This window comes from Lynx rufus, unplaced genomic scaffold (genome assembly GCF_022079265.1).
Source record: "Lynx rufus isolate CCGP_SWC_20201006 ecotype Redwood Valley unplaced genomic scaffold, mLynRuf1.p SCAF_9, whole genome shotgun sequence".
NCBI classification, from domain to species: Eukaryota; Metazoa; Chordata; class Mammalia; order Carnivora; family Felidae; genus Lynx; species Lynx rufus.
This window is the reverse complement of record NW_025814897.1, coordinates 108425888-108449865: the sequence shown is the minus strand read 5'-3', so window position 1 is coordinate 108449865 and position 23978 is coordinate 108425888. Positions and strand designations below refer to the sequence as shown.

The 23978-nt window shown below is 58.9% G+C and overlaps 1 protein-coding gene across 1 annotated transcript; it reads left to right on the top strand.

The window, feature by feature from the left end:
• The first annotated feature begins 1366 nt into the window (after window positions 1–1366).
• On the top strand, window positions 1367–23855 carry EHD1 (EH domain containing 1). The gene is made up of 5 exons (XM_047072197.1): window positions 1367–1930; window positions 5799–5896; window positions 18260–18672; window positions 21131–21295; window positions 21768–23855. Exons 1-5 carry the CDS (start codon window positions 1527–1529, stop codon window positions 22290–22292), a joined length of 1605 nt encoding a protein of 534 aa, XP_046928153.1. The 5' UTR covers window positions 1367–1526; the 3' UTR covers window positions 22293–23855.
• The last annotated feature ends 123 nt before the right edge of the window (window positions 23856–23978 follow it).

The following is a 23978-nucleotide window of genomic DNA, read 5'->3' as shown; positions in this document are numbered from 1 at the left end:
CCCGGATACAGGCACCTAGCCTCCCAGGCTCCCACATCTCCCAGAAGCCGGAAAGTTGGACATGAGGCTTTCGAGTTCTTAGGTGCATTTCAGATCCATCTAGGAACTTCTCACCACCACCTCACCCCCGACCCCCTCCTACACTTTGGTATCCTCATTCTGGTTATGTAACAATCAGCCCCCCGAGTTCTGACATCACCCACTGAACATTCTCACCGGCCTGGACAGCCAGGGCCAGGGGCCTATACGTGGCAGGGAACGATGGCGGGGGAATGAGCCTAATGGAACAGCCAGGAACTGGTAAGGGGATGGGGCACAGATCAGAGTAAAAGCCGGTTAACTGGTGGTGACCCTAAGAGGAAAGCAGAAGTATTTGGGTTTTTTAATTCCCCCTAGGTTCCCACAAGATTTCATTGTTGCCCCACATTTCCCCTCCACCCCACATAGGGAATTTCCGATTTCACTTCCTCAAAACTCAAGCGGCCAAAGGGCCTCAACTTCCTTTGTACCCCTTCCCAACCTCCCACAGATGCAGCCCCTTCAAAGAGGCCATCTCTTCTTCCCCAGTATGTCCTGTGTCCTCCGCTGCTGTGTCCATCTTACAATTCCCCGCCCCACTGGCCTGAGGGCAGCTCAGGCCTCCTGCTGCTGGTCGCTTTTTTCCCCAGGGGCGTCTTGCTCCCTCCCCAGTTTTCTTTCCCCAGTCACCACCCGCCTTGGACGCTCTACTCCCTCAGCCTCGTCTACTCCCTCTTCCCTCTCTCTCCCCCTCTCCCCAAAGCAGACGGAGAAGAGGGGTAGGAAGTAGCATCAGGGAAGCAGGGGCGAGGAGGAGGCAAGGAAGGCCTGTTCGGACTGGAGCGAGGCCCCCGGGGTCCGCCGGTACTTCCGGGGACTCTGAGCCAGTGGGGGCGGGAGGCCCGTTCGTGGGGGAAGCGCGGGTGCGGCGCGCAGCCAGGGAGCCGGGTGTCTAACTGGGCGTCTCGAGGGTGCTGGAAGGCACGCAGATTCCCCGACCTCTTCGCGCGCGACCCCGGCTCCCCGGCTTCCCGGCTTCCCAACCGCAGCACGTCCGCGAGCGGCCCCAAGGAGGGCGGGGCGGTGGGTGAGAAACAGGTGCGGTTGCCACGGCACCCGGGCCAGGGGCGGGGAGCGGAGCGAGCGGCGCTCGCGATATTTGGAGTCGGCCAATGGGAGCCGGGGGAGGGGAGGACGTGGCGCGGGGTTCGCGGGCGGAGCTTCTTCCTCCCCCGCCCAGTTCCCCGCGGCCTGTCGCGGCGGCGGCGGCGGCGGCGCGCGCCCGAACGCCGGGCCCGGCCCTATAAAGGCCGCACGGATAGGAGCGCGCGCCACTGCGCAGAGGGCGCTCAGCGGGCCGAGCTGTGCGCCTGCGCAGTACGGGCCGTTCCCCGCCCCCTGCCCCGCCGCCCCTCCGCCGGCCGGCCGGGCCCCGCCTCGGCTCTGCGCCCTCGCCCCGCTCTCAGCCGCCGCTCTGCCCCGCAGCAGCCAGCCCCGTCCCCGGCAGCATGTTCAGCTGGGTCAGCAAGGATGCCCGCCGCAAGAAGGAGCCGGAGCTCTTCCAGACGGTGTCCGAGGGGCTGCGGCAGCTGTACGCGCAGAAGCTGCTGCCCCTGGAGGAGCACTACCGCTTCCACGAGTTCCACTCGCCCGCGCTGGAGGACGCTGACTTCGACAACAAGCCCATGGTGCTCCTTGTGGGCCAGTACAGCACGGGCAAGACCACCTTCATCCGGCACCTGATCGAGCAGGACTTTCCGGGAATGCGCATCGGGCCCGAGCCCACCACCGACTCTTTCATCGCAGTCATGCACGGCCCCACCGAGGGCGTGGTGCCGGGCAACGCGCTCGTCGTCGACCCGCGGCGCCCCTTCCGCAAGCTCAACGCCTTCGGCAACGCCTTCCTCAACAGGTAGCCGCCCCTTGCCCCCGGGGCGCGTAGGGGGGACCCCCGATGCCGCACTCGGGTCCTGACCCTATCGCGGCCGCTGCCCACCCCCACCCCCCGTTGTCCTTTGTCTCCGAGGCCCCAGCGAGCCCCTCGGCGACCACTCCCTGGGACAAGGGCCCCTGCCTCTTCGCACCAAAAACTCACCCAGAGGTCTGGGAGCGGGTGTCGCCGCCACCGCCCCCCCTCGCTTGTGTCACACCCCCCCCCCATAATTTTCCAGATTGTCAGTTTAACCCCCAAACCTTCCTGCCGATCCTAGCCCTGCTTCCCTCAGAACCGCGATCCGCGTTGAGAAAGTGAGAGATTCTGTCTCCACCTCTCCACAAAGTAGTCCTTTCCCCAGACTGGGTGCGTGTAATTCATTCATACCGGCCCCTTTCTCCCTCCCTTTCTCCAAATGTCTGTTTCTTAAGTGTCCTGGAAAAATATGTGAAACTTTTAGTCATTCCCTTTGCTGGTGTGCTGTGCCTCCCCTGGGACCAATGGTTTCATGTGGGAGGGACAAGGAGGATCTCCTGTGGCCTGCCGAGTTTGGGGCAGCCCAGGAGGTAGCGGACAGATGGGGTGTGAACACTTCTCTTCAGGTAGGGGGCAGGCGCAGCTCTAAACTGTGCTGCTTTAGGAGTTTCAGGAAGCAGCCTCAGGCTGTGGCACTGGGAGTCCTGGAAGGAGATCGGGGCCCTGAATCCCTCCCTAGGACGTTCCTTAACCTTCTTGAGCCTCAGTTTCCCCAGTTAAATGGGTGAAATCTGCCTCCTCGCGATCAGGGTTATCCTCCAAGAGACTAACCCTCACGATGCTGGGAACGAAACCCATTGGCCCTTGTTCTAAGGAGTGCGACAGCCAGGTTCACACTTCTGTAAAGGAATTCAAAGGCGCTAGTCCGTGATTCTAAAGTCCCTCTCCCCGTGCTCGCTTATACTAAGTTTCCTCTCCCCACCCCTACCCCCAGAGACATACCAGAGGACTTGACAGATTTGCCTTTTCTGCCACCCCCACCCCCCATTCAAGGAGTGACTCCACATGCCTTTCAAAGTCTGGGTCCTGGGAAGAGCCTAGGAAAGAATCCTTGACTCGTGCCTTCCAGGTCTCCGCCCTGTATGATCACATTCCTTTCCAGACACTGTCCAGCCACACAGGGTGAACCAGCTTGCTCCTGATCCGAGCCAGTGGCCAGCCTACTTCTGTGTACAGAGCTGACCTTTAATAGAAAAGACAGGCAGGCTTCTGTTGTATTATTTTGTCCCTTTCAGGCGTTTTAAGCCTGTCCTGTTTGTGGTTGATGGCGTTCGTGTGTCGAGGGCCAGGGCTAAGTAAAGCCCTTCATGTGAGAGGCGTGGCCCTCTTAGCCGTGAGCCCTCCTCCGGTATTACACCAGTGTTTTGGAATTACTGTGCCTGTAGATAGGCAATTAGCCCAGACTGTTAGCCGGTGGGTGCCATAGGGTCTTGTGGAAAGTTTGTCTGCTGTGCTGGAAATTTCGAGCATTATTAGGTCTTGACTTTCACGCTGAACTTTGGGAAGCTAGAGCGGAGGGTGGCTACACCTACTTCTGTCTTTGCGTCTCCACTTCCGACTGTGAGGGCAGACCGTTTTTTGCAAGGATGTGACCTGTGTTCTGAATTTGGAGACCTAAAGTTTCAGAGTTGGAAGGGATCGTAGACATCATCTAGGCACCCCGCACCTCGGTGGTTCAGGAAAGCCTGGCTCAGAGGGCTCTGCTGACTTGTCAGGCTCACCAGAGCAGCGCTGACGGGCCTTCATGCAGCCAGTTACCACCTACCGCTGCTTCTGCCTGAAAAAAAGAGCAGTTCGGGGGTGCCGGGCCCAAGGCAGGCACTCTGATGATGTTGGTGCCGTGTGTGTGTGTGTGTGTGTGTGTGTAGTTTTTTAAGTAGGCTCCACGCCCAACGTGGGGCTTGAACTCACAACCCTGAGATCAAGAGTCCTATGCTCTACCGACTGAGCCAGCCAGGCACCACTCAGTTCCTTCTTGCCACTCTCCAGAGGGTTCTCGATCACTGCCCAAAGGAGCCTTATCAGCCAAGGGTCAAGTGGCATGGGTTTGCACTTGAGCTGGGGCCCCAAGCTGTATCAGCCCATGGAGCACACCAAGTGCTACCCGGCTAGCCAGAGCGCACAAAGAGGGCTCTTCTCTGCCCGCCTGACACGGCCTCTCTTGGCACACTTCAACAGACGCATCGAGGAGCTCCTGGGAGTCAGTTAAGCATCCAACTCTTGATATTGGCTCAGGTCACGATCCTGGGGTCGTGGGATCGAGCCCCATGTTGGGCTCTGCGCTGGCTGTGGATGGAGACTGCTTGAGATTCTCTCTGTCTCTGCCCCTCTGCCCTGCTCTCTTTCTCTCTCTAAATTAAAAGCGCGAGAGAGAGACCCCGTTGAGTCATGAACTTGACTTTCTGGCCTTTTACCGTAAGTGGCCGCTCTAAGAGTAGAATCCGATGGAGCCGACCAAGTCAGGGTGCCGTCAGGATGTCCTAAGAGCATCCTGTGAGGACTCCGTTGTGTAACCGGTACCACCCACTTAGAGTGTGAGATGAACTCGGTGCGTCCTTGTTGGTGAAAAATGCATGTTGCGTGTGCCCCGTGCACCGCCTGCTCCCCGGGCCCTGCAGGGCGTCTTATTCCTGTGTCTCTCACACGTGAGCTTGCTCCACAGTCTCATTTACGAGGCGTTTTTAGGTCTGTAACTTCTCGGAGCCGGTTCTGCTTCAGGTTCTTTTAATCTGGGCTCCTCTCAGTGACGCCCTTCCCTAGCAGGGTCCGGGTCTGGCCTGCAGTTACTTCCGGCACCCCGGCTCCGTTGCCGGCACTGGTGAGGACGAGGTCCAAGGTCTGCGGGTCAGCTGATGTGGCTCCGTTGTGCTTGCGGGCGGCACCTCTCCCCTTGGCCAGCTGCACTTAGCCCGGCCACTGGTCACTTTGTCAGCGGGGGAGGGGGGGGAGGGTTGGGGCCGATAGGAGAACCTTATCAGCTCAGATTCCTCCTCACTGTGGGCAAGGCAACTTTTTAAGCCTGCGTCCTACAGACAAAGGGTCAGTATTTTCTTTGCTCACAGTATCTTTTTCAGAGAAGCGGCTGTGTCCAGCAAAGAATCTCTGTGATCAGTTGGGACAGCCCCTTGCTGTTCTGGGCTGTTCTAAGCTCAGTGGGAATTCAGGCACACACACACAGCTAAGCCCTGGCTCATGAGCTGCCATCCTGTCTGTGGCTTCGTTCATTCTTCCTTGGCCTGCTGTGGCTTTCAGAGAACCGTGAACCGTGTCTGTGCTTCCCTGCCCTACCCCCCCCCCCCGGCCCCCTGGCTCCAGCCCATGTGTCCCCCAGCTGTTACCCGCCTCCCACGGCTATCCCTTCACCCAGGCAGCTGGGCCCAGCAGCAGTAAGAAAGCCTCTCGCTGCCTTCGGTATATATGGAAATTCAGCCAAGTGGTTGAACATTTTAATACAGAATTCCAGGGTCCCAGGGTCCCCTTCTGTTTCCCTTCTGGAGTTGAAGGGTGACCCAGGCTCGTGCACTTTTCATACCGTATCAGCAACTTGAAAGCTGAACTCCTAAACCCTGGGGACAAAGCTCGCGTGGGGAAAGTGCTGATGTAGGCCAGTCTGAGCCTCTGGTTGGATTCCCAGTTAAGAGAATGAGCTGTTCCATGGCCACCCCTGGAAACCAAGAGTGTAGAAAACCTTGACATTCTTTGCTTCTGAAAAGGAGGGCAGAGGTGGAGAGGAAGGGGTACGGAATGCCCCACTGTCACATCTAGAGCACCAATAACCGAGTCTTGACGTCTCTCTTCTGGGCTCTTGCAGGTTCATGTGCGCGCAGCTGCCCAACCCAGTCCTGGACAGTATAAGCATCATCGACACTCCCGGGATCCTGTCTGGAGAGAAACAGCGCATCAGCAGAGGTAAACAGCCTCCGACACGGCCCGGGGCACCTTCCGTCTGATGTCCGCCGCGTGGACCAAATGCTGCCCTCCAGGTCTCTCCCGGCCCAGGCGGGGACCCTTCTATATCAGCCTCGTGTCCTCATAGTGCGCTGAGCCTAGAGTCGTCAGGAGCTGCTCTGTCCCCTGGCTGCCTCTGCCCAGATCACTAAGAGCTGTCTGGGGCAGAGCACAGCCAATCTCGCGTGACTTTCATGCTTCCCAACCCCTGGGGCATCTGGAAAAGAGGGCAGGTTTACGAGAAGGCACCTCGGGCTGGCTGCGAGGTCACAGGGAGTCACTCCGGGTCCGGGCTCCAGGTACCTCGGCCAGCACAGCCGTTCTGAACGGGCCCCTGGTCCCCCTGGGGCTCACTCACTTTAGTTTATGTTTAAAAGCTTTGCTTCCAACACCATAGGAATTCCTGGCAAGCCCAGCAGGTCTGTGAGAGAACAGTTGACATGAACAAGTGAGCCCAAAGGAGAAGCTGCAGGAGTTTGTTAAATATTTGTTTCAGGGGTTAGTGGCAACGTGTTTAAGTTTGCTTCAGTGTTAAATCAGCAGCCTCGCTGCGCGCCGTGCGCAGTGGGCGGTTTCCGTGCCGGGTAGTGGTAGTGTTAGCGTGTCGGGCCCCTAGTCGTGCAGACTCCTGACTCGATCTTGCCGGGCTCTTCTGAAGATCTGGTTCAGGATGAGCCTGAACCGCGTTATGTTTCTGCTGCTGTTCCTTTTTTCGAATGGGAAGGGGGCTGCTGTCTGCCCGGAGCGTGAGGGCAGGCTAGGAGTGGGGCCTACAGCTACAAATGTGCGAATGAAGTTAAGATCAAACTCAGGGGTTTGAAGACAAGTGACCAGATTTGTTTACCGTTAACTTGCAGATCTTTCCTGTACCCCTTTCCCTCTGGGCGGCCCAGCCTTGGCCAGCTTTGCCTTTGAAGCCAGCAGCCTGACATTCAGGGGATTTTTTGTGGCTGCTGTGGCTCTGAGGAGGTGGGGGCCCTGCTCTTGGTCCTGAGAAACCTTGCTTCTCTTTTTTTCCAGGCTGTGGGCCCTGGCCGAAAAGGGCTTACATCAGAGCATCTTGAAACTGTCCTAATTCTCTCTCTCAATCTGGTTTCAGCTTTCAGGTTCTGCACCCTGATGACAAAGACACTCCTAGGAGATGAAGGGGGCCACTTTGGGACCCCTTCTAAAAAGGAGAGGGCTAGGGGCACCTGGCTGGCTCAGAGGAGTGTGCGACTCTTCATCTCAGGGTTCTGAGTTCGAGCCCCACATTGGGTGTAGAGATAAAATAAATATTTAAAACAAATAAAAAGACGAGGGCTAGTTTTCCCTCTCTTACTGCTGTTGTTTCAACCTGGTTGTAAGAAAATACCTGATAAGCATGCAAGAGAAAGACCAGACAAGGGGGAATTTATTCTCTGTTCACTTCCAGGCCTGAGTTCTCCTGGAGGGACTTTTCTTTGAGGCTCTGTCGTGTTATCTTTTTTTTTTTTTAATTTTTTTAATGTTTATTTTTGAGAGAGAGAGAGAGAGAGAGAGAGCAGGGGTGGGGCAGAGAGAGAGAGAGAGAGACACAGAATCAGAAGCAGGCTCCAGGATGTCAGCACAGAGCCCACCGTGGGGCTCGAACTCACAAACCGTGAGATCATGACCTGAGCCGAAGTCAGACACCTAACCGACCGAGCCACCCAGGCGCTCCTGTCGTGTTACCTTTTTAATGACCTTGAAGAGTAGGTAGACTGGGGGCCATCGGATGGAGAACTAAGGCACCTCTGGGTGGCCACCTCCCTGCCGCAGAGGTCAGCTGATGCGTACACATCTTCGGATGGGGACAGTAGCTGACAAACACCGGCTTACCTTCTCGGCAGTCTGTGCTCACTTACGGCCTTCAGAGCTCGGAGTTACGGTATTCGAGGGAAAGGGCTCGTGACCCTCGTTGTCTTGTAAAAGGGATCCCAGATACCACTGCTTGCTTGCTTTCTTTCTTTCTTTCTTTCTTTCTTTCTTTCTTTCTTTCTTTTTTTTAATGTGTATTTATTTATTTTGAGAGGGAGAGAGAGAACGCACCTGCACGCGAGAGTGCATGGGGGGAGGGGCAGAGAGAGGCAAGAGAGAACCCCAAGCAGGCTCCTCGCTGTCCGTGCAGAGCCCGGCTTGGGGCTCGATCCTACGAACCACGAGATCATGACCTGAGCTGAAACCCAGTCGGGCGCTTAACTAACTGAGCCACCCAGGCGCCTTGACAGACCTCACTGTTTTCCAGCAGTGCCGTGAGGTTCCCCTGCTTGGGAAGAGTGTCTTTGACACGTCAGCCTGCGTCCTTAGAGCTCGGCAGGCGACAGGTTGGGAGGATATGTCTTGCAGCATTGGGTGCCCTGGCCCCGTCTGCTGGGATGTTTCCCTCCCCTGCCTCCTTTCTCTGTCAGCAAAAAGGGGGGGCAGCGGTGTCCAGACGTGCCCTCTCTGGGACAGGCGCCGCTGTGCCTCCGCGTGCTCTCCAGTTCGCGGATCGGCAGGCATAGGGTACACTCTGGGGGCCAGGGGAGGATGCGGGGTGCGAGGCAGTCCCCGCCCTCAAGTTGCCCGTGCAGGTGGCGGGTGCTTGGAGGAGGAGGAGGCCAGCCAGAGACACCAGGGCTCGCCCCTGCTTGTCTGCTGCCCCTCCAGGTGGGAGATGTGGCCCCTTTCTGTCCTGGGGCAGCCACAGAGGGCCTCCCCCCCACCCCACCACGGCCAGGAAGGAGGAGTGGGCCTTAAAGAGAAGCACATTGCTGGGGCGCCTGGGTGGCTCAGTCGGTTGACCGTCCGACTTCGGCTCAGGTCACGATCTCACAGTTCCTCAGTTCAAGCCCCACATCAGGCTTTGTGCTGATAGCGTGGAGCCCGCCTCAGGTTCTCTGTCTCCCTCTCTCTGTGCCCCTCCCTGCCAGTGCGTGTGCACGCGTGCTCTCTTTCCCTCCCTCTCTCTGAAAGATAAATAAACGCCGCAAAAAACTTAAAAAAAAAAAAAAAAAAGAAGTGCTCTGATTGGAGGAGGGCTTCTTCCTGTGAAAGTTTCTTTCCCTCCGTGCCCTTAGATATCTTGTTTTTTGGTTTTTTTTTTTAATGTTTTTATTTATTTTTGAGACACAGAGAGACAGAGCACGAGCAGGGGAGGGGCAGAGCGAGAGGGAGCCACAGAATCCGAAGCAGGCTCCAGGCTCTGAGCTGTCAGCCCAGAGCCTGACGCGGGGCTCGAACTCACAGACTGTGAGATCACGACCTGAGCTGAAGTTGGACGCTTAACCGACTGAGCCACCCAGGCGCCTCCTAGATACCTTGGTTTAAAGTGTTTTACTGAAAGTTACCAAGTTGGCATTTGCTCTGCAACATGTTTGGTGTCAGTGTTTTATTAGCCGGAGAGAGACCAGCGGGCAGTACCTCTCAGATGTGCTGGCCGTGGTCTTCACGGGAGGTGACCACTCGCTAGACGGGGAAGGAGCGGCCTTCTTCTCGGAGGCCCCACCCATCAGTCACTGCAAAGGGCCCGTGTTGCCCTGTCCAGCAGAGGAAGTCAGAGTAGGGCAGTGCAGTTCCCCGGCCGGTGGCCTGTCTGTTCCCTTTGCTGACGGCACGGAAAGCAGGTGTTTCCCTCCCAGAAAGATCAGGCCACCAGAAAACATGGGTCCTGGGCAAGCAGCACGCGTTCCTGTGTCCCGCCGCCCTGGTTCCCTGGAAACAGAAGGTTCTTCTGGACGTTGCACGTGTATTAGAGTTGCTACTTACATTTACTTCCATTTCCCACCCTATCTGCCCGGCCCCTCTGGACTTCTTCCCCCTTTCCCCGTGGTGCCTAACGTGTGCAGGAAGTACTGCCTGGAAAGATAACGTAGGGCCCGTGCAGGCCCAAAACAGGGTACAGGCCAGGCTCTGCAAGAGCCCCCTGAGAATTGCCACAGGAAGGAGAAGGGGCCCCGTGGGGGCCTCGGGCTACGCTTCCTCGCTGTGCTAGTCTGACCGCCTTTAAAGATTACGTTCTCCTGTGTCAGCAGGGAAAGTGGCCTGTGGGGACAGCATTCGGTCTTTAGTGCTGTGTGACTGATAAAGGGCATTCCAAAGGGCACCCGGGGCCCGGTGGGGCTGGCGCCCTTGGCTCCCAGGCTGCTGCCCGCCTGCACTGTCACGAGCTGGAGCAGGGTTTTCCCACGGCAGGCCCCTGGTGGGCAGCGGTGGGGAGCACGCTCAGGTGGAGGCCCCGGCCTGGGAGTCAGGGGCCCGGCCAGGGCACCCCCTGCCCTTGTCACCACGCGGCTGAGAGCTGGCCGCAACTTTTATGCCTGTGAGTCGCGTCAGCAGGGAAGTGTTCCTTGAACTTGGGTTAGGAGAACACCGCCTGGCCGGCCTCGTGCCTGGCTTTCTGCAGACCGTTGCCACACGGACCTGCTCCCCTGAGTTATCACACAGCTGCATTGGGGAGGACACTGCTGCTCTGCAGATGAGGAGACAGAGACTCGGGAAGGTTACGTCGTTGGTGCAAGGCGACATGGGCTGGCCTGTGCCCACGGGCCCCGCAGAAGCTGTGGCCACACCAGCCGGGGCTGAGAGCAGACGCTTTGCCGCCGAGGAGCGCCCACAGCTCAGATCGGGCAAGTCTTTGACCCTGTTGGGTCGTGACCGTGCAGGGGCTTCTGAGCTCTCCTAACACACGCAGGGGCCACCTTCCGTTTCTCTCCCGGCCTGAAACCAGACTCTGAGTCCAGAAATGGACCTGAGGTCCAGGGCTTGGACCAACAGCGCTGGGATCTTCTTTTCCCTGTTCTCTGCCTCCAGCCAGAGACGGTCCCCCAGAGCATCTGTGGGTGAGGACTAGGACGCCTGGCCAAGGCTGGCTGGTTCCCTGGCTTCTCACTTGCCCTCCTGCTGACTGCCCCTGGTTCCCAGGCTCCATCCAAGCCTGGAGGCCATCCCAGTAGGCAGGTAGGGCCTCCCAGGCCCAGACCCGGAGTCCTCGGACTCAGAGATGGGGCCGCGCTGTGGCCCTCCCTTCCCGCTGACCCTTGTGCTGACTGCCTCCTGAGGTGCCCCACCTAAAAGCCCTCCGGGTCGGGGTTTTCTGCAGCCCAGAGCATGCTCTGTGAGGTTGCCTGAAAGCCTTGGGCAAGGCCAAGTGCTGCACCCCTCCTGGCCTCCCAGCACCCACAGTTCAGATAATGACTGAACGTGCAGGCCCCAGCTCAGTACTGTAGGAGCTGGGGGCCCTAGGGAGTTGCAGCGACCCCTGGGAGCCAAGTCAATAAAACAGGAATAGCGACATCAGCCTCCTTGTTGATAAATACAGGAATCTATACGTGTTAACCTCTTGCCCTAGTCCCTGGTGCACAGTTACATGTTCAGCGAATGTCAGCTAATTAAAAACAGACACCAAAAAATCCAGGGATTCCCAGACTTTGCTTAGACCTTTTCCTGAATAACCTCCTGAGGAGGCCAGAGGATGGGGAAGTACTGACTCAGCTGGAGTTTCCCTTCAGCTTCCAGGACCTTCTCGGGGCCCCTGGCCTCCTCCAAGCCTCCCTCTCACCACTGTCCGCCCCCCCCCCCCCCGCTGTTCCCCCACCTGTGGTCCCCTGGACAGCTTTGGGCCGAGCCTTTGCCCGGAATGCCGCCGCTCCGCCGAGGGGCGTGGGCCGCTGTGCCCGGAGGAGCGGTACCAGCCCGTGCTGGCACCCGGCACCTGCTCGTTCCAAGGCTGCGAGCCGGCACCCGGCTTTGTAGCAGCTGGCCCGAGCGCCTGCAAATGTTCCGCTTATATTTGGTGGCATAAGGCATTCTTTGCGCGTTAGAAGTGGTCGTTGCCTACACACCCGTCGGAACCTGAGCTTTTGGAGCCCAAAATACGATTCCCGTGAGTAAATGATAGCAAACCTTTACCAAGTGCTTACCAGCAGCCCTGTGAGTTAGAAACTTCCATCTTCACGTCACAGAAGAAGAAACTGAGGCTCACAGAGGGTCCGTGGCCTGATGGGGTCACAAGGACTCCGGATTCCAACGCGGGCCCGATTCCAGAGTCCATCTGTCCTTCCCCTTCCCCACCCTTTGCTCATTTGCTTGAGTCCCCGTCAGATTTATGGAGGTCTTCACCCTGGTTAGACGTACAGCTGCGTGAAGCTGTTACGCAACCGCCACGACCAAGTTCTGGTCTTTCCGTCCACCTGGAAAGCTCCCTGCAGTCGCTCCCCGCCCTCACAACCCACTGGCGTGACACTCGTCCCTAAAGTCTTGCCTTTTCTAGAATGTCACGTAAAAGTCTTCTGTGTCTGTCTTCCTTTACTGAGCAGGTGCTTTGGGGATTCATTCGTATTTGAGAGCATCGACTGACTGTTCCCTTTTGTCATTGCCGTTCCTACCCTGTCGCATGTGTGTGCCCTCCTTTCTTACCCGTTCACCTGCTGAGGGGCCTACAGGTCTCCAGTTTGGGGCAGTTTTGAACAAAGTTGCTGCGGACATTTGCACACAGCAAATGGTCGCTGAGCAACCCCGGGAAAGCCCTTCCCTGAAGAGTGCCCGCTTGCAGAAGTGCGCCACCCAGTCCTCTCTCAGCGCCTTACCCTCCATCTTGCCCCTCTGTGCCCCTCTTCTGGGCCCAGCACCAGCTGGAAGCGTGCGTGGTGGGAGCTATGGCAAGAAATACCGAGGCCCACGCGGCTTGAATGGCAGGAAACAGACGTCGATTGCAGACAAACCCTCTATTGTTGATGTTCTAGAAACTTGGAATGTATGAAGTAGCTTTTCCCCCAGCTGCTGGAACTACCTGTGTTTGTAGGGTGCCAGGAGAGGGCGAGGACCTGTCACGGTTTTCCCTCCTCCGCCTCGGTGCCCATGGCGGGGAGCGGGACTCTCCTCGGGAGGTCAGACCTGGTGAGGAGGCCTGGTGGGAACAGAGCTGGGACGGGAGGCACGTTTGGGTCTCCTCTCCACTGGCCTGCGCCGTTGCTTCCCCGAGACCCAGCCCAGCCCTCAGCCTGGTCACCCTAAGCGAACACACGACTCTTCTGCCTCCCCCCTGCCTCCACCCCCGCGACTGTGTGCACACGTGTGCTAAGCTTCACCGACGCTAACCGTCTTCGGTGCACAGTTCAGCGGCCCCAAGCAGATCCGTGTTGTTGTGTGACCTTCACCACCTTTCAGAACCTTTTCATCTTCCAGACAGAAGCTGTATCCCCATTAACCACTAATTCTCCGTCACCCCTCCCCCCTGTTCTACCTACTGTCCCTATGGATTTGACTACAGGTACTTCTTAAGAGTAGAGACATACAGTATTGGTCCTTTTGTGCCTGGCTTGTTCTATAATGTCTCCAGAGTTCCAGAACTTTCTGCACTGGAGCTTGTCCCCTATCAGAGACGGCACTGGCTTTTCCTCACGCTGTGGGGTCAGCCTTTCCTTTCCAGCTCACCACCTTGGACCACGTTGTCTGTCCTTCGTAGGGACACTGGTGTCCGCACGCTCAGTCCTAGCCCCACCTGAGGCAGACGAAGCGTCCCTGTCTCCTTGGGTGGGGGTGTACTTGTCTCTGGCACCAAGCACGCCTTGAACTCCCACTTTCCTTGAGGAAATGCTGTGCATTGGGCTGTCTGATGGCTGACCGCCATCTTGTCACTGATCTCGTCACTTATCCTGTCACTGAGACTGATCTCTAATGTGTCCCAAAGCCCGAAGGCTCACTGTCTTGGGCGAGGGTGGGGGTGTGGGCACGCCGGTCCCTGTGCTTGTCGCCTGGGGCCTAGCTCTAGGCCAAGTGGTGGCCCTGGCCACCTTGCTGGGTGCGTGGACTTGAGTGATGCTTTGGTGCTGCTGCTGTGGGTGTAGCCCTTGGTGCCTTTTGCGACAGCATCTCTCAGGCTGAGTGAGGGTTTGGTGGACAAGTGGGTGCCGGGCAGGCCCGGCGGTGGCTGCAGCCACGTGGTCGCGCACGGTCATACACCTGCGATGACCTCACACGAGCCTGAGTGACCCTTTTCATGACCTGTGGATGTACTTGGCCAGCCACCGTGTCTCCCTCACCAAAAGTGTGAGCATTTTTCATAATAAACAGGAAATTTCATTCACCTGCAAAAAAAAAAAAAAAAAAAAAAAAAAGGACTTAGCTCTGCTGGCTCCAGCTCGAGGTGTTGGCGAGTAACTGGGTTTCTGGGGGGGGGCGGTGGGGGGCACGTGGGGCTCTCGGACCGGCGGCAGTGACTCCGGCCACAATTCAGAAGGGGCTCCTCCTCTCCGTCTTTCCCCGTTGTCTTGGGCCCCCCACCATCGCGGGAGGGGGGCGTGGGGCCACATTGGGTGGAGTCTGGGGGTGAGCTCAGCTCCCTGTGCGCCGTCCTGACTCCCGGGCCAAAGCTAACTTGGGCTGGAGCCCAGCCCATCGGGGCGCCCCTGTTCCCAGTACCTCGCTTCTGGCACCGCTGCCTCCCCAGCTGTGTGAATCTGCAGTCATCCAATCTGTGCTGGCCTGAGGACGGGCGGTTTGACGAGGGGAGAAGTGGGGCCTCGTTTCTGCTGGGAGGGAGCCACCATTCAGTCCTGAGTCATTGCTTTCCCAGCGCTGGCCTGCTGTTCCCAGAGTGGGCCATAAAAGGCGGTGGCTTTGCGGCCCCGGCAGGCGCCGCGGCCTCCCTGCCGCTTCCCTGGCCTGCTCCTCTCAGCCTTCCTGTTCTAGTTTTCTGCTGATGAGTTTTCTCTCCGGGTGTCCCGTCCCGTGGCTCCCGGAGCCAGCCGTGCGGTGGCGGGGGGCCCCGTCCTCTGGAACCAGCAGCCTGGGATGCTGGCTGGCAGCTGGCACGGGAGTGACCCGGCACCCTCTCCACGCCTCTCCTGCTCTGAGCACAGAGAATCTGGTGGTCTGGCGCTTTCCCACCATCTGCACTGGCCTCGGGAGAGCTGATGACCGCCGTGCCCAGGCTCAAGTTCAGACTCCCAGGGGCTTTACTGTCCCCCTCCCCCCACCGGCTTCACCTTACCCCCATGATAGTAGAAACTCCAGCCGGTCGAGAGGCTGCTTCTGATCAGAGCGTCCTGTCTCCCTGGTGTGCTGGGGCAGAAACAGATGCATGTTGCTGCCATGCTGAGTCGACAGAATGTGGGGTTTTCCTTAAGTTTTGATGTCTTACCCCAAGGGCGAAAGCTGGCTTCTGGCCTCAGAGCCAGGTTCGTCTCCGTCCCTGACTCGTGATGCCGTCCTAGGCCACTCGGCCCCTCCTGCCGGTCGGGCCTGTGCCAGGAGCCCCGCGTGTTATCCCTTCTGGTCCTCCCTATGACCATAGGAGGAGGAATTGTTTTCTGAATTTCACAGAGGAAACAGTTGTAACAGAAAAGTTAAGAGCTTCGGGTCACAGGGGCGCCTAGGTGGCTCAGAGGGTTAAGCGTCTGATTTCAGCTCAGGTCATGATCTCGCAGTCCATGAGTTCGAGTCCTGCATCAGTCTCCACGCTGACAGCCCCTGCTTCGGGTTCTGTGTCTCATCTCTCTGTTCCTCCCCCGCTCCCACTCTGTCTCTCTCTCTCTCTCTCTCTCTCTCTCAAAAATAAAGATTTTTTTTTTAAATTAAAAAATAAAGGGGCGCCTGGGTGGCTCAGTCGGTTGAGCGTCCGACTTCGGCTCAGGTCATGATCTCGCGGTCCGTGGGTTCGAGCCCTGCGTCAGGCTCTGTGCTGACAGCTCGGAGCCTGGAGCCTGTTTCGGATTCTGTGTCTCCCTCGCTCTCTGCCCCTCTCCCGTTCATGCTCTCTCTCTGTCTCAAAAATAAATAAAAGTTAAAAAAAAAAAAACAAAACTTCAGGTCACAGAAGGGGGCGGACGAGGGGAGTCGAACACAGAGCTGTCTTTTTTTTTTTTTTTTTAATGTTTATTATTGAGAGAGATAGAGCATGAGTGGGTTAGGGGTAGAGAGAGAGGGAGCCACAGAATCCGAAGCAGGCTCCAGGCTCTGAGCTGTCAGCACAGAGCCCGATGTGGGGCTCGACCTCACAAATCCTGAGATCAGGACCTGAGCCAAAGTCGGAGGCTTAACCAACTGAGCCACCCAGGCGCCCCCAGAGCTGTCTTATTTAAGGGCCTGTGTTCTTCCTGAGCACCGGAGTGGGGAGAGGCCTGGAACGCTGTGGCTTCGGGCACGCAGACAACTCCGAGGTACACTTGAACCAGGGTGAGGTTGGGAGGGGGGGATGCCTGGCGGCCAGAATGTTTATCCAGCCAAGCAACTTCACCCCTAGGCGCGCCCACAGTGTTAACCGTTTATCTTAAAGCCCTTGCGATGAGGGCCCGGTTCTGGCCTGAGTGCAGGGAGCCTCTTGGGGAGCTTGGCCATATAGACTTGTATTGGGTCTGTGAGGCTCGGCAGGATGGGAACGGCCGGATACCCCTCTGACGAACCGCCCTGAAGGTTCCTTAACCATGAGGCTGGGGAGGGCTGCCCTCCCACCTCATGGCACTGGTGGGCACTCTGGGCCTTTTCTTGACACTCTGTCCTTTCCTTCTCCCCGCTCTAGAGAATGCATGTCTAAATCCCGGTTTGGTCAGAGGGTAGTGAGCGTGTTGTGCAGGGGATGCTAGAGTCAGGCTGTGAGGACAAGGAGGTTGGTTTGGGCCAGTTTCTGAGAGCAGTGTCCCGGCTGGCTCTTCCCTGTGGGAGCCGTGTACCCTCAGGAGCCTGACTATACTCTGGGATGTATTTGGTGCTTCTCAGGAGGACCGGCCCACATTTCAGGTGGGAGGTGGCCTGTGGGTAGCGGCTGGCTGAAGAACGAGGAGAAGGAGCCTGGGGACAAGGAGGCCTGCCCAGAATCCCCCAGAGAGGAAGTGATTGTTCCGGGGCTTGGACCGAAGCTTCCCAAAGATTCTTAGGCGATTGTTTTCACGTGGTCGTCTTCCTACCTCTCCTCTCCTCTTGATTCCTAAAAGATGAGAACGAGAACTTTCACACCTTCTGGGGGCAGTGGAAGAGGTGGAAACATTTTGAAGAGGGGGGATTGTAAAACAGGATGCAAATTAAGCTGCGGTTACAGAGGTGCAAAAATCCGTTGGCTTCAGCCAGTTGTCAGACGGTTTCCGTGGAAAACGGTAGTCCAAAGCCGTCCTGAATGTTCGGTTTGCACCTCTGAACTCAAGGTGGTTGCTCCAGCTCCTCCCATCACATCTGCATCCCATTCTTCAGGAAGGGAGAAAAGGACAGAGGGCTCATACACCTGTTCATGGTCATTTCTGCCTCAAGAGAGGCTGGGGGGTGCACTCTCAAGCTGTGGGGCCCTGAAATCAGCTAAAGACAAACAGTTCTGTTATTAAAGGAAGAGTTCCAGTTAGCAGTCTTTGCTACAGATGTCCATGTTCACCAAAGGGCTTTAACTGGACGGTGGAAAACAGCAGAGAACGGAGGGAAGAGCTACTTCATTTTAGGGAACGTGGAAGACCTAAGCGAGGGGAGGCGGTGTGTGACACGTCATAGGCTGCCGTAGAGCAGGGGCCAGCAAAGTTTTTCTGAAGGGTCAGAATTAATATTTTTGGCTTTGCAGGCCTGTGGTCTGTGGCCTGACAGCTGAACTTTGCTATTGTAGACAAAAGCCACCATAGACCGTACCGAGGAGCGTGGCTGCATTCCAATAAAACTATTTTGAGAAAGAGAGAGACAGAGCAGGAGAGGGGCAGAGAGAGAGAGAATCCCAAGCAGGCTCCTCACTGTCGACTCTGAGTCCGACGCGGGGCTCGATCTCACAAACTGTGAGATCATGCCCTGAGCCCAAATCAGGAGGCAGACGCTTAACCGACTGAGCCACGCAGGCCCCCCCCCCTTGCCCCCCGCCATAAAATTTGTATTTGCGGAACAGGTGATGGGCGAGCTGCGGTCTGCCAACCCCTGTTGCGGAGAATAAATGAGACTCCTGCAGAATGGGGGGCCTGGCGCTAGCACTGCACGAGTAGCGGCTGCAGGTGTGGTGGCTGTTACTGTCTCTGTCGTCCCAGGGCATCCAGCTGGCAGGTGGCAGCACCCCCCCCCCCCCCGGACCCGAGTCTCCGCTCTCACTATGCCGGGCTCTCCCCCTCACTCTCGCCCCGATCTGAGCCGCTTCAGAGCTCAGGCTCTGACTTCTTTTGCATGACTTATTTGTGCTCCGGGCCAGGTGCTGCGTGGGCGAGGGTGCCACAGGGGTGGGGTGCCACACAGTGGGGGCCTGACGCCCCTGCCCTCAGGGTGCCGGGCTGGCCCCGTGAGTACACGGAAATGTAGCTGACCCCGGGCTGAGTCGGGAGGAGAGCCATCCGAGCAGCCTGGGCCTCGGTGCCCCCGCCTCACCCTGCTCTTCCCGCCTCCCCCCCACAGGGTACGACTTCGCGGCCGTCCTGGAGTGGTTCGCCGAGCGGGTGGACCGCATCATCTTGCTCTTCGACGCCCACAAGCTGGACATCTCTGACGAGTTCTCGGAGGTCATCAAGGCCCTCAAGAACCACGAGGACAAGATCCGCGTGGTGCTGAACAAGGCCGACCAGATCGAGACCCAGCAGCTGATGCGGGTCTACGGGGCTCTCATGTGGTCCCTGGGGAAGATCATCAACACCCCCGAGGTGGTCAGGGTCTACATCGGCTCCTTCTGGTCCCACCCGCTTCTCATCCCCGACAACCGCAAGCTCTTTGAGGCCGAGGAGCAGGACCTCTTCAAAGACATCCAGTCTCTGCCCCGAAACGCCGCCCTCAGGAAGCTCAATGACCTGATCAAACGGGCACGGCTGGCCAAGGTAAATGGGGCGGGGGCGTGGGCAGGGGGGGAGGTGGTCCGCTGCTGGAGGGGGCCCGAGGGGGCCTGGGACTGCCACTCGGGGCCCCAGGATTGGGCTGCCGTGGCTTTCGGGACGCCTGAGTCGCATCCGGGCAGACCCACAGCCACACGCCTACGTTGCGCCGTGTCTGAACGAGTCCCCTCTACGCCCATGGGTGCAACCTTTTCTCAACGGAGTCTTGATGCATGTGGACACCAGGTGGGAAGATAGCACTGTGCCAAAGGGCAGCCTGGGAACTGGAGAGCAGGTGGGGGCGCAGTCCTCGTCGGCTTCCCTCCCGGGCCTGTGGAGCGCTTAGCACACGCTGGGCGCCGGGGACACAGTGGGGACTGCCACGCACGGTCCCTGCCCTTCCGGCACTCACCAGTCGTACTGCGAAAGCAGAACACGCAAAGACAAATAAAGCCCAGTTTATTTGTGTGGCCATGGGGCGTTGCAGCAGCAGGCGACCACGAGGCCTCAGGTGGGAGCTGATGCATGAGCCGGGACAGGTGAGAGCTGGTGGAGGGATGGGGCGCAAGCCTGCGGGCCCAGGGAGAACCCGGGTGGCCTCAGCCCCCAGAGGCCTGTGAATCGTCCCCAGTGCTCTGTGGAAACGCAGGGCCTGCTGACACCCGCCGGCGGCGTCGGAACTGCTCACGAGCCTGGGATCTCAGCGCCTGGCCAAGCGCCTCCCTGAGACCCCGGCGTGGGTGGGGCTGGGAAGCAAAGGTCAGTGCCACCAGTGGACCCTTGGGACACAGAGGGGCAGAGCGTGTCCCCTGATGTGGCATAGCAGCACGTCGTGAGCCTGCCTGGATACGTCCTCAGGCCGCGTCAGTGCCCGTGTGAGGGTCACGGATCCTTGGGGCTCAGCGCTCGGCTTCGGCCCGAGCCTGTCGGTGATGGCTGCCGAGCAGGGACCCTGTGCATCACCCCCTCCCTGGAGCAGTGGCCGCGGAGGGCAGGGGGGTTTCCACCCGCCCCTGGCTCATGGAGGAATAGGAGGGTGTTCTGTGGGTGTTAGGGCTTCGGTGAAGGCGGTCCCATGGCCTGTGAAACCCTCGCCCTGGGCTCCCGACACGGTGGCTCACGGTATCCCATCTGGAGGTCCGAAGTCAGGTAGCATGTGGGTGCTCACTATCGTAAGTAGTAAGAACTGACCCTTCATCTTTTACCACTGGTCCCTGTCTCCACCCTGGTTACCCACAGTGCTCACGGGCCCTTCTGGAGCGTGCTAGAAGTGCAGTCCTCGGGCCCTACCCGGCACGACCGAACCGTCTGCACTTGAACACCATCCCCTGGTGGTCCGTATGCACAGTAACGTGCAGGAGCCTGCTCTGGGGGATACAGGCTGCACAGTTTTCTAGATCTCTCACTTCGGGACCTTTCCCAGTGAGTGGAGTCGGTTCTGAGAAAAGGACCCATGAGAAAACCCGCTTCACTGGCCCCCGGTCTCTCCCGTTTCCAGGCTGCGGGGAAGGGCGGCTCTGGTCTCTCCTTGTCCAGCCTCCTGTTGGCAGGGCCGCCTGTGTTCTCGCGCAGCCTCTTTCTAGGATACAACAAAGGGCAGACTCTTTGCTCATCCACAGAAACGGTGTTGTAATCACCCGGCCGACGGGCACATTGAGTCACCATGCCCGGAAAACCCCGGGGCCTCCCATCTTGTCCCGCACCTGCGGTTTCTAGACCGTTTCCTTTTCCTGGAGTGAGTGGCTCTCTGCGCCAGGCCTGTGATAGGCGGAGCAGTGACTGCCACTCTCTTTGACAGGCCTGATGCCCTCAGGCGGTTCTCAGCCAGGTTCTCAGCCAGGCTCTCAGCCTGGGGCAGGGCAGGGCCAGGCCCCTGGAGGGGTTTTGATGGAGTAGAGCTGGCAGTCGGGAGAAGGAGGGTGAGGCCGGCTGGCTGGCTACAGCCCTTCACGGCTGGACAGTACCTGGGGCAAGGCAGAGGGATCTGAGGGCCAGGGCCCTGGGAGGGTTGCGGGTGTCACCAGCCCGCCGTGGGGAAGTGAAGGGTGTGCCCCTAACTGGCGAAGGTCTAAGTAAGGTATTGAGTTTAGATAAACTTCAAAACATCTGGGAAAAGCCTTAGGTGGTTTTCCTAATCCTTAGTCATTCTGAGCCATCAGGGTGGTCAACTGAGCATAACTCCAGCCATGTTGAAGTTTTGTGAACTTGACATCATCAGCCACACGTTTGCACATGCGGGATGGGATGGCAGGGCTCTGCTCGGCTTGTACGGCGTGCCCCTCATCTCTGCTGCGTGGAGGGGTGGCTGGGGGGGTGCCCGGTGCCACAGAGAACACGGGCTGTGGTCTGCTTTGGGCAGCGTCCCCAGTTACAGTCCCAGCCTTCTGGGGCGGCCCCCACGCAGGTCCCCCCCTGACAGGGTGTCCGGGACGCGCCTGACGTCCGCCCCTTCCTGTCTTTCCAGGTCCACGCCTACATCATCAGCTCCCTCAAGAAGGAGATGCCCAATGTGTTCGGTAAAGAGAGCAAGAAGAAAGAGCTGGTGAACAACCTGGGAGAGATCTACCAAAAGATCGAGCGGGAGCACCAGATCTCCCCCGGCGACTTCCCAAGCCTCCGCAAGATGCAGGTGTGGTGACCCCGCGCACCCCGCATGTACCCTCTGTGGGCGCTGGGGTGTCAGGGAGTGAGACGGTGGCAGGGGGAGGCGGGGGGGGGGACGCCGGGCAGTGGTTCTGGAGGGAATGCAGCTTCTTGGGGTGGGGCCTCCCCAAATGGAAGCGGCTGAGTCAGTCAGCAGCACCCCACCCGAATCAGAAGTCGACCCGGCCGTGACACCACGAAGGGGAATGCGGTGACTCACCCTGCATGGCGGGGGGAGGGCGGCGGGCCAGGCACTCCAGCACCGTCCTCCCCACGGCCCTTCAGGGAAGGTACCTCTGCCCCGCAGCGTGGGGAGCCGAGGCCGAGGGGCTGCCAAGCGGTCGGGGCCGAGACCTGGAACCAGCTCTTTGGCTTGGGATCCCTTGCTCCCCCCACCCCGCCTGGAGTCTGCAAGGGACCTGAGCCAGCACCCCCCCCACCCCCTCTGCCTACCACAGGAGCTCCTGCAGACTCAGGACTTCAGCAAGTTCCAGGCCTTGAAACCCAAGCTGCTGGACACGGTGGACGACATGCTGGCCAACGACATCGCCCGGCTGATGGTGATGGTGCGCCAGGAGGAGTCCCTGATGCCCTCCCAGGCCGTGAAGGGCGGCGCCTTCGAAGGCACCATGAACGGGCCCTTTGGGCACGGCTACGGTGAGGGGGCCGGCGAGGGCATCGACGACGTGGAGTGGGTGGTGGGCAAGGACAAGCCCACCTACGACGAGATCTTCTACACGCTGTCGCCCGTCAACGGCAAGATCACGGGCGCCAACGCCAAGAAGGAGATGGTGAAGTCCAAGCTGCCCAATACGGTGCTGGGGAAGATCTGGAAGCTGGCCGATGTGGACAAGGACGGGCTGCTGGATGACGAGGAGTTTGCCCTGGCCAACCACCTCATCAAAGTCAAGCTGGAGGGCCACGAGCTGCCTGCCGACCTGCCCCCGCACCTGATCCCGCCCTCCAAGCGGAGGCACGAGTGACCGTGACCGCCGCGCCCGCCTGGCCAGGCAGAGACTGGGGGGAGGGGAAGGGTCACCAGCTCTCAAGGTCCATAAAGACTGAGCGATGTTTCCTCAGCTCTTGAAAAGGAAAACCATCATCTTTCTTTTAAGGCTGTTCCTGGGCCCAGCAGGGAGGCGGGTGATACTCGCATGTGAATGATGGAATTTTGTGCACAAGAACTATGGATATTTTTAATATATAACGTCAGAGGCAGCGTTCTTTCTTGCCTCCTCCGTCTGACAGCCCCACACACAACAAGCCTCTGTCCTCTCCTGTCCCGCCGTACGGCCGGTGCCCACCCTGGCTTGCCCCCCACCCGGCAGCTGCGGGGGGGCCCCCGGGTCGTGTGCAGACAGGCGCCCCAGGATCCCAGCTTGTCGCTAAACTGAGCGCGGCTTCGCTGGGCCGGTAGCTTCCTTCCCTGTGCGGCTCCGCCCCCTCCCCGTGCTCCTGGATTAGGTTGGTTCTGGTGCCTTCTTTGCCCTCCGTGGTGGCCCCCTATGCACGGGCCCTGCTCTGTGCTCTCCTGTCCCACCCCGCTCCCCCAGCTTGGCAGGCACGGAATAAGCCCAACTACCTTTCTCGCGGGGTCCGGGGGATGAGTAGGTATGCGAGAACGTTTCCCAGAAAAACATAGAAGCTAGCTTTGTTCTGTAAAGTGACGCCTCTCATACTTGACCGAGTTTTTCAGTAACTTCCTAACCACTTGTTCAGAAGCTGTGATTTTGTCCCCTTTCCCACACTCCAAGTAGGGGCGGTCCCACCCAAGAGCCGTTGGACGTACAGAGCACGCCCTGTCGGGGGCTCAAGAGCCGGCGTTTCTTGCTTCTCCCTTCCACTTGCCTGGAACATTCTGGTGTGCCTCCTCCCCCACCTTGGATGGGTGGGGGGCCCCGACGAAGCCAGCATGGCTTAGCGTTCCGGCCTGGGCCTTGCGTCCAGACAGCAGAGACCAGGGACGACCCAGCCCCTCCCCTCCTCGTACCCGCATTCGAGGAGGCCCTCTCCTACCCTCCTTCCGTCGTCCTCCCATCAAGCAGAGGAGGGCAGCGTGTTGTCTTGGATGCCCTTAGAATAACCTCCCTCCAGGCTGAGCAGTGAGGGACCCGAGGCAGCGAGCCACCAGATCAGGTGGCCCCATCAGCTTTGCCAGCACGGCCTCGGGGGGCCTGGCCACACTCGCGGGTGTCCCCGTCACTGGTGGGGGGCGGGGGGGGCAGGCTTCCCACCGGGCACTCCCCAGGTAGGTCTCAGGGACTCCTCCATCTGACCTCTTCGACCCCCCCCCCCCCCAGCCCCATGCCTCCAGTACTGCTCTCTCTGGGCCTCCGCTGGGTCTGAGTCACTGGCACTGACCTTGTCACCTGCCGCTGGCTCCGGCGCACCGTTCTGTGCAGTAGTATCCAGTGAGGGTGGGGGCAGCCTCCTGGTCCGGAAGTCACTGTCAAGGTGCCATGGCCCATCCACACTTACTTGTGGGAAGAAAAAGCAACCGCAGGTAACTTCTTTTCTTGCATTAAAAAACATTTAATCGTGCCGAAGGTGGCTTTTGGTGCTTCGTCGTCTCTTCCAGGGGCCTGCACCCCACAGCGGCGGCTGGGACACCGGCAGGGCATCTGGAGGGCCGAGGTGCCAGCGGGGACAGATCGGCAAGCCTGACAGGG

Coding starts and splice junctions, on each gene's coding strand:
- EHD1 (XM_047072197.1), top strand. CDS start 1,527: ATGTTCAGCTGGGTCAGCAAGGATGCCCGCCGCAAGAAGGAGCCGGAG. Junction 1,931..5,798: donor GGCAACGCCTTCCTCAACAG/GTAGCCGCCCCT, acceptor GGGCTCTTGCAG/GTTCATGTGCGCGCAGCTGC. Junction 21,296..21,767: donor CAAGCCTCCGCAAGATGCAG/GTGTGGTGACCC, acceptor TGCCTACCACAG/GAGCTCCTGCAGACTCAGGA.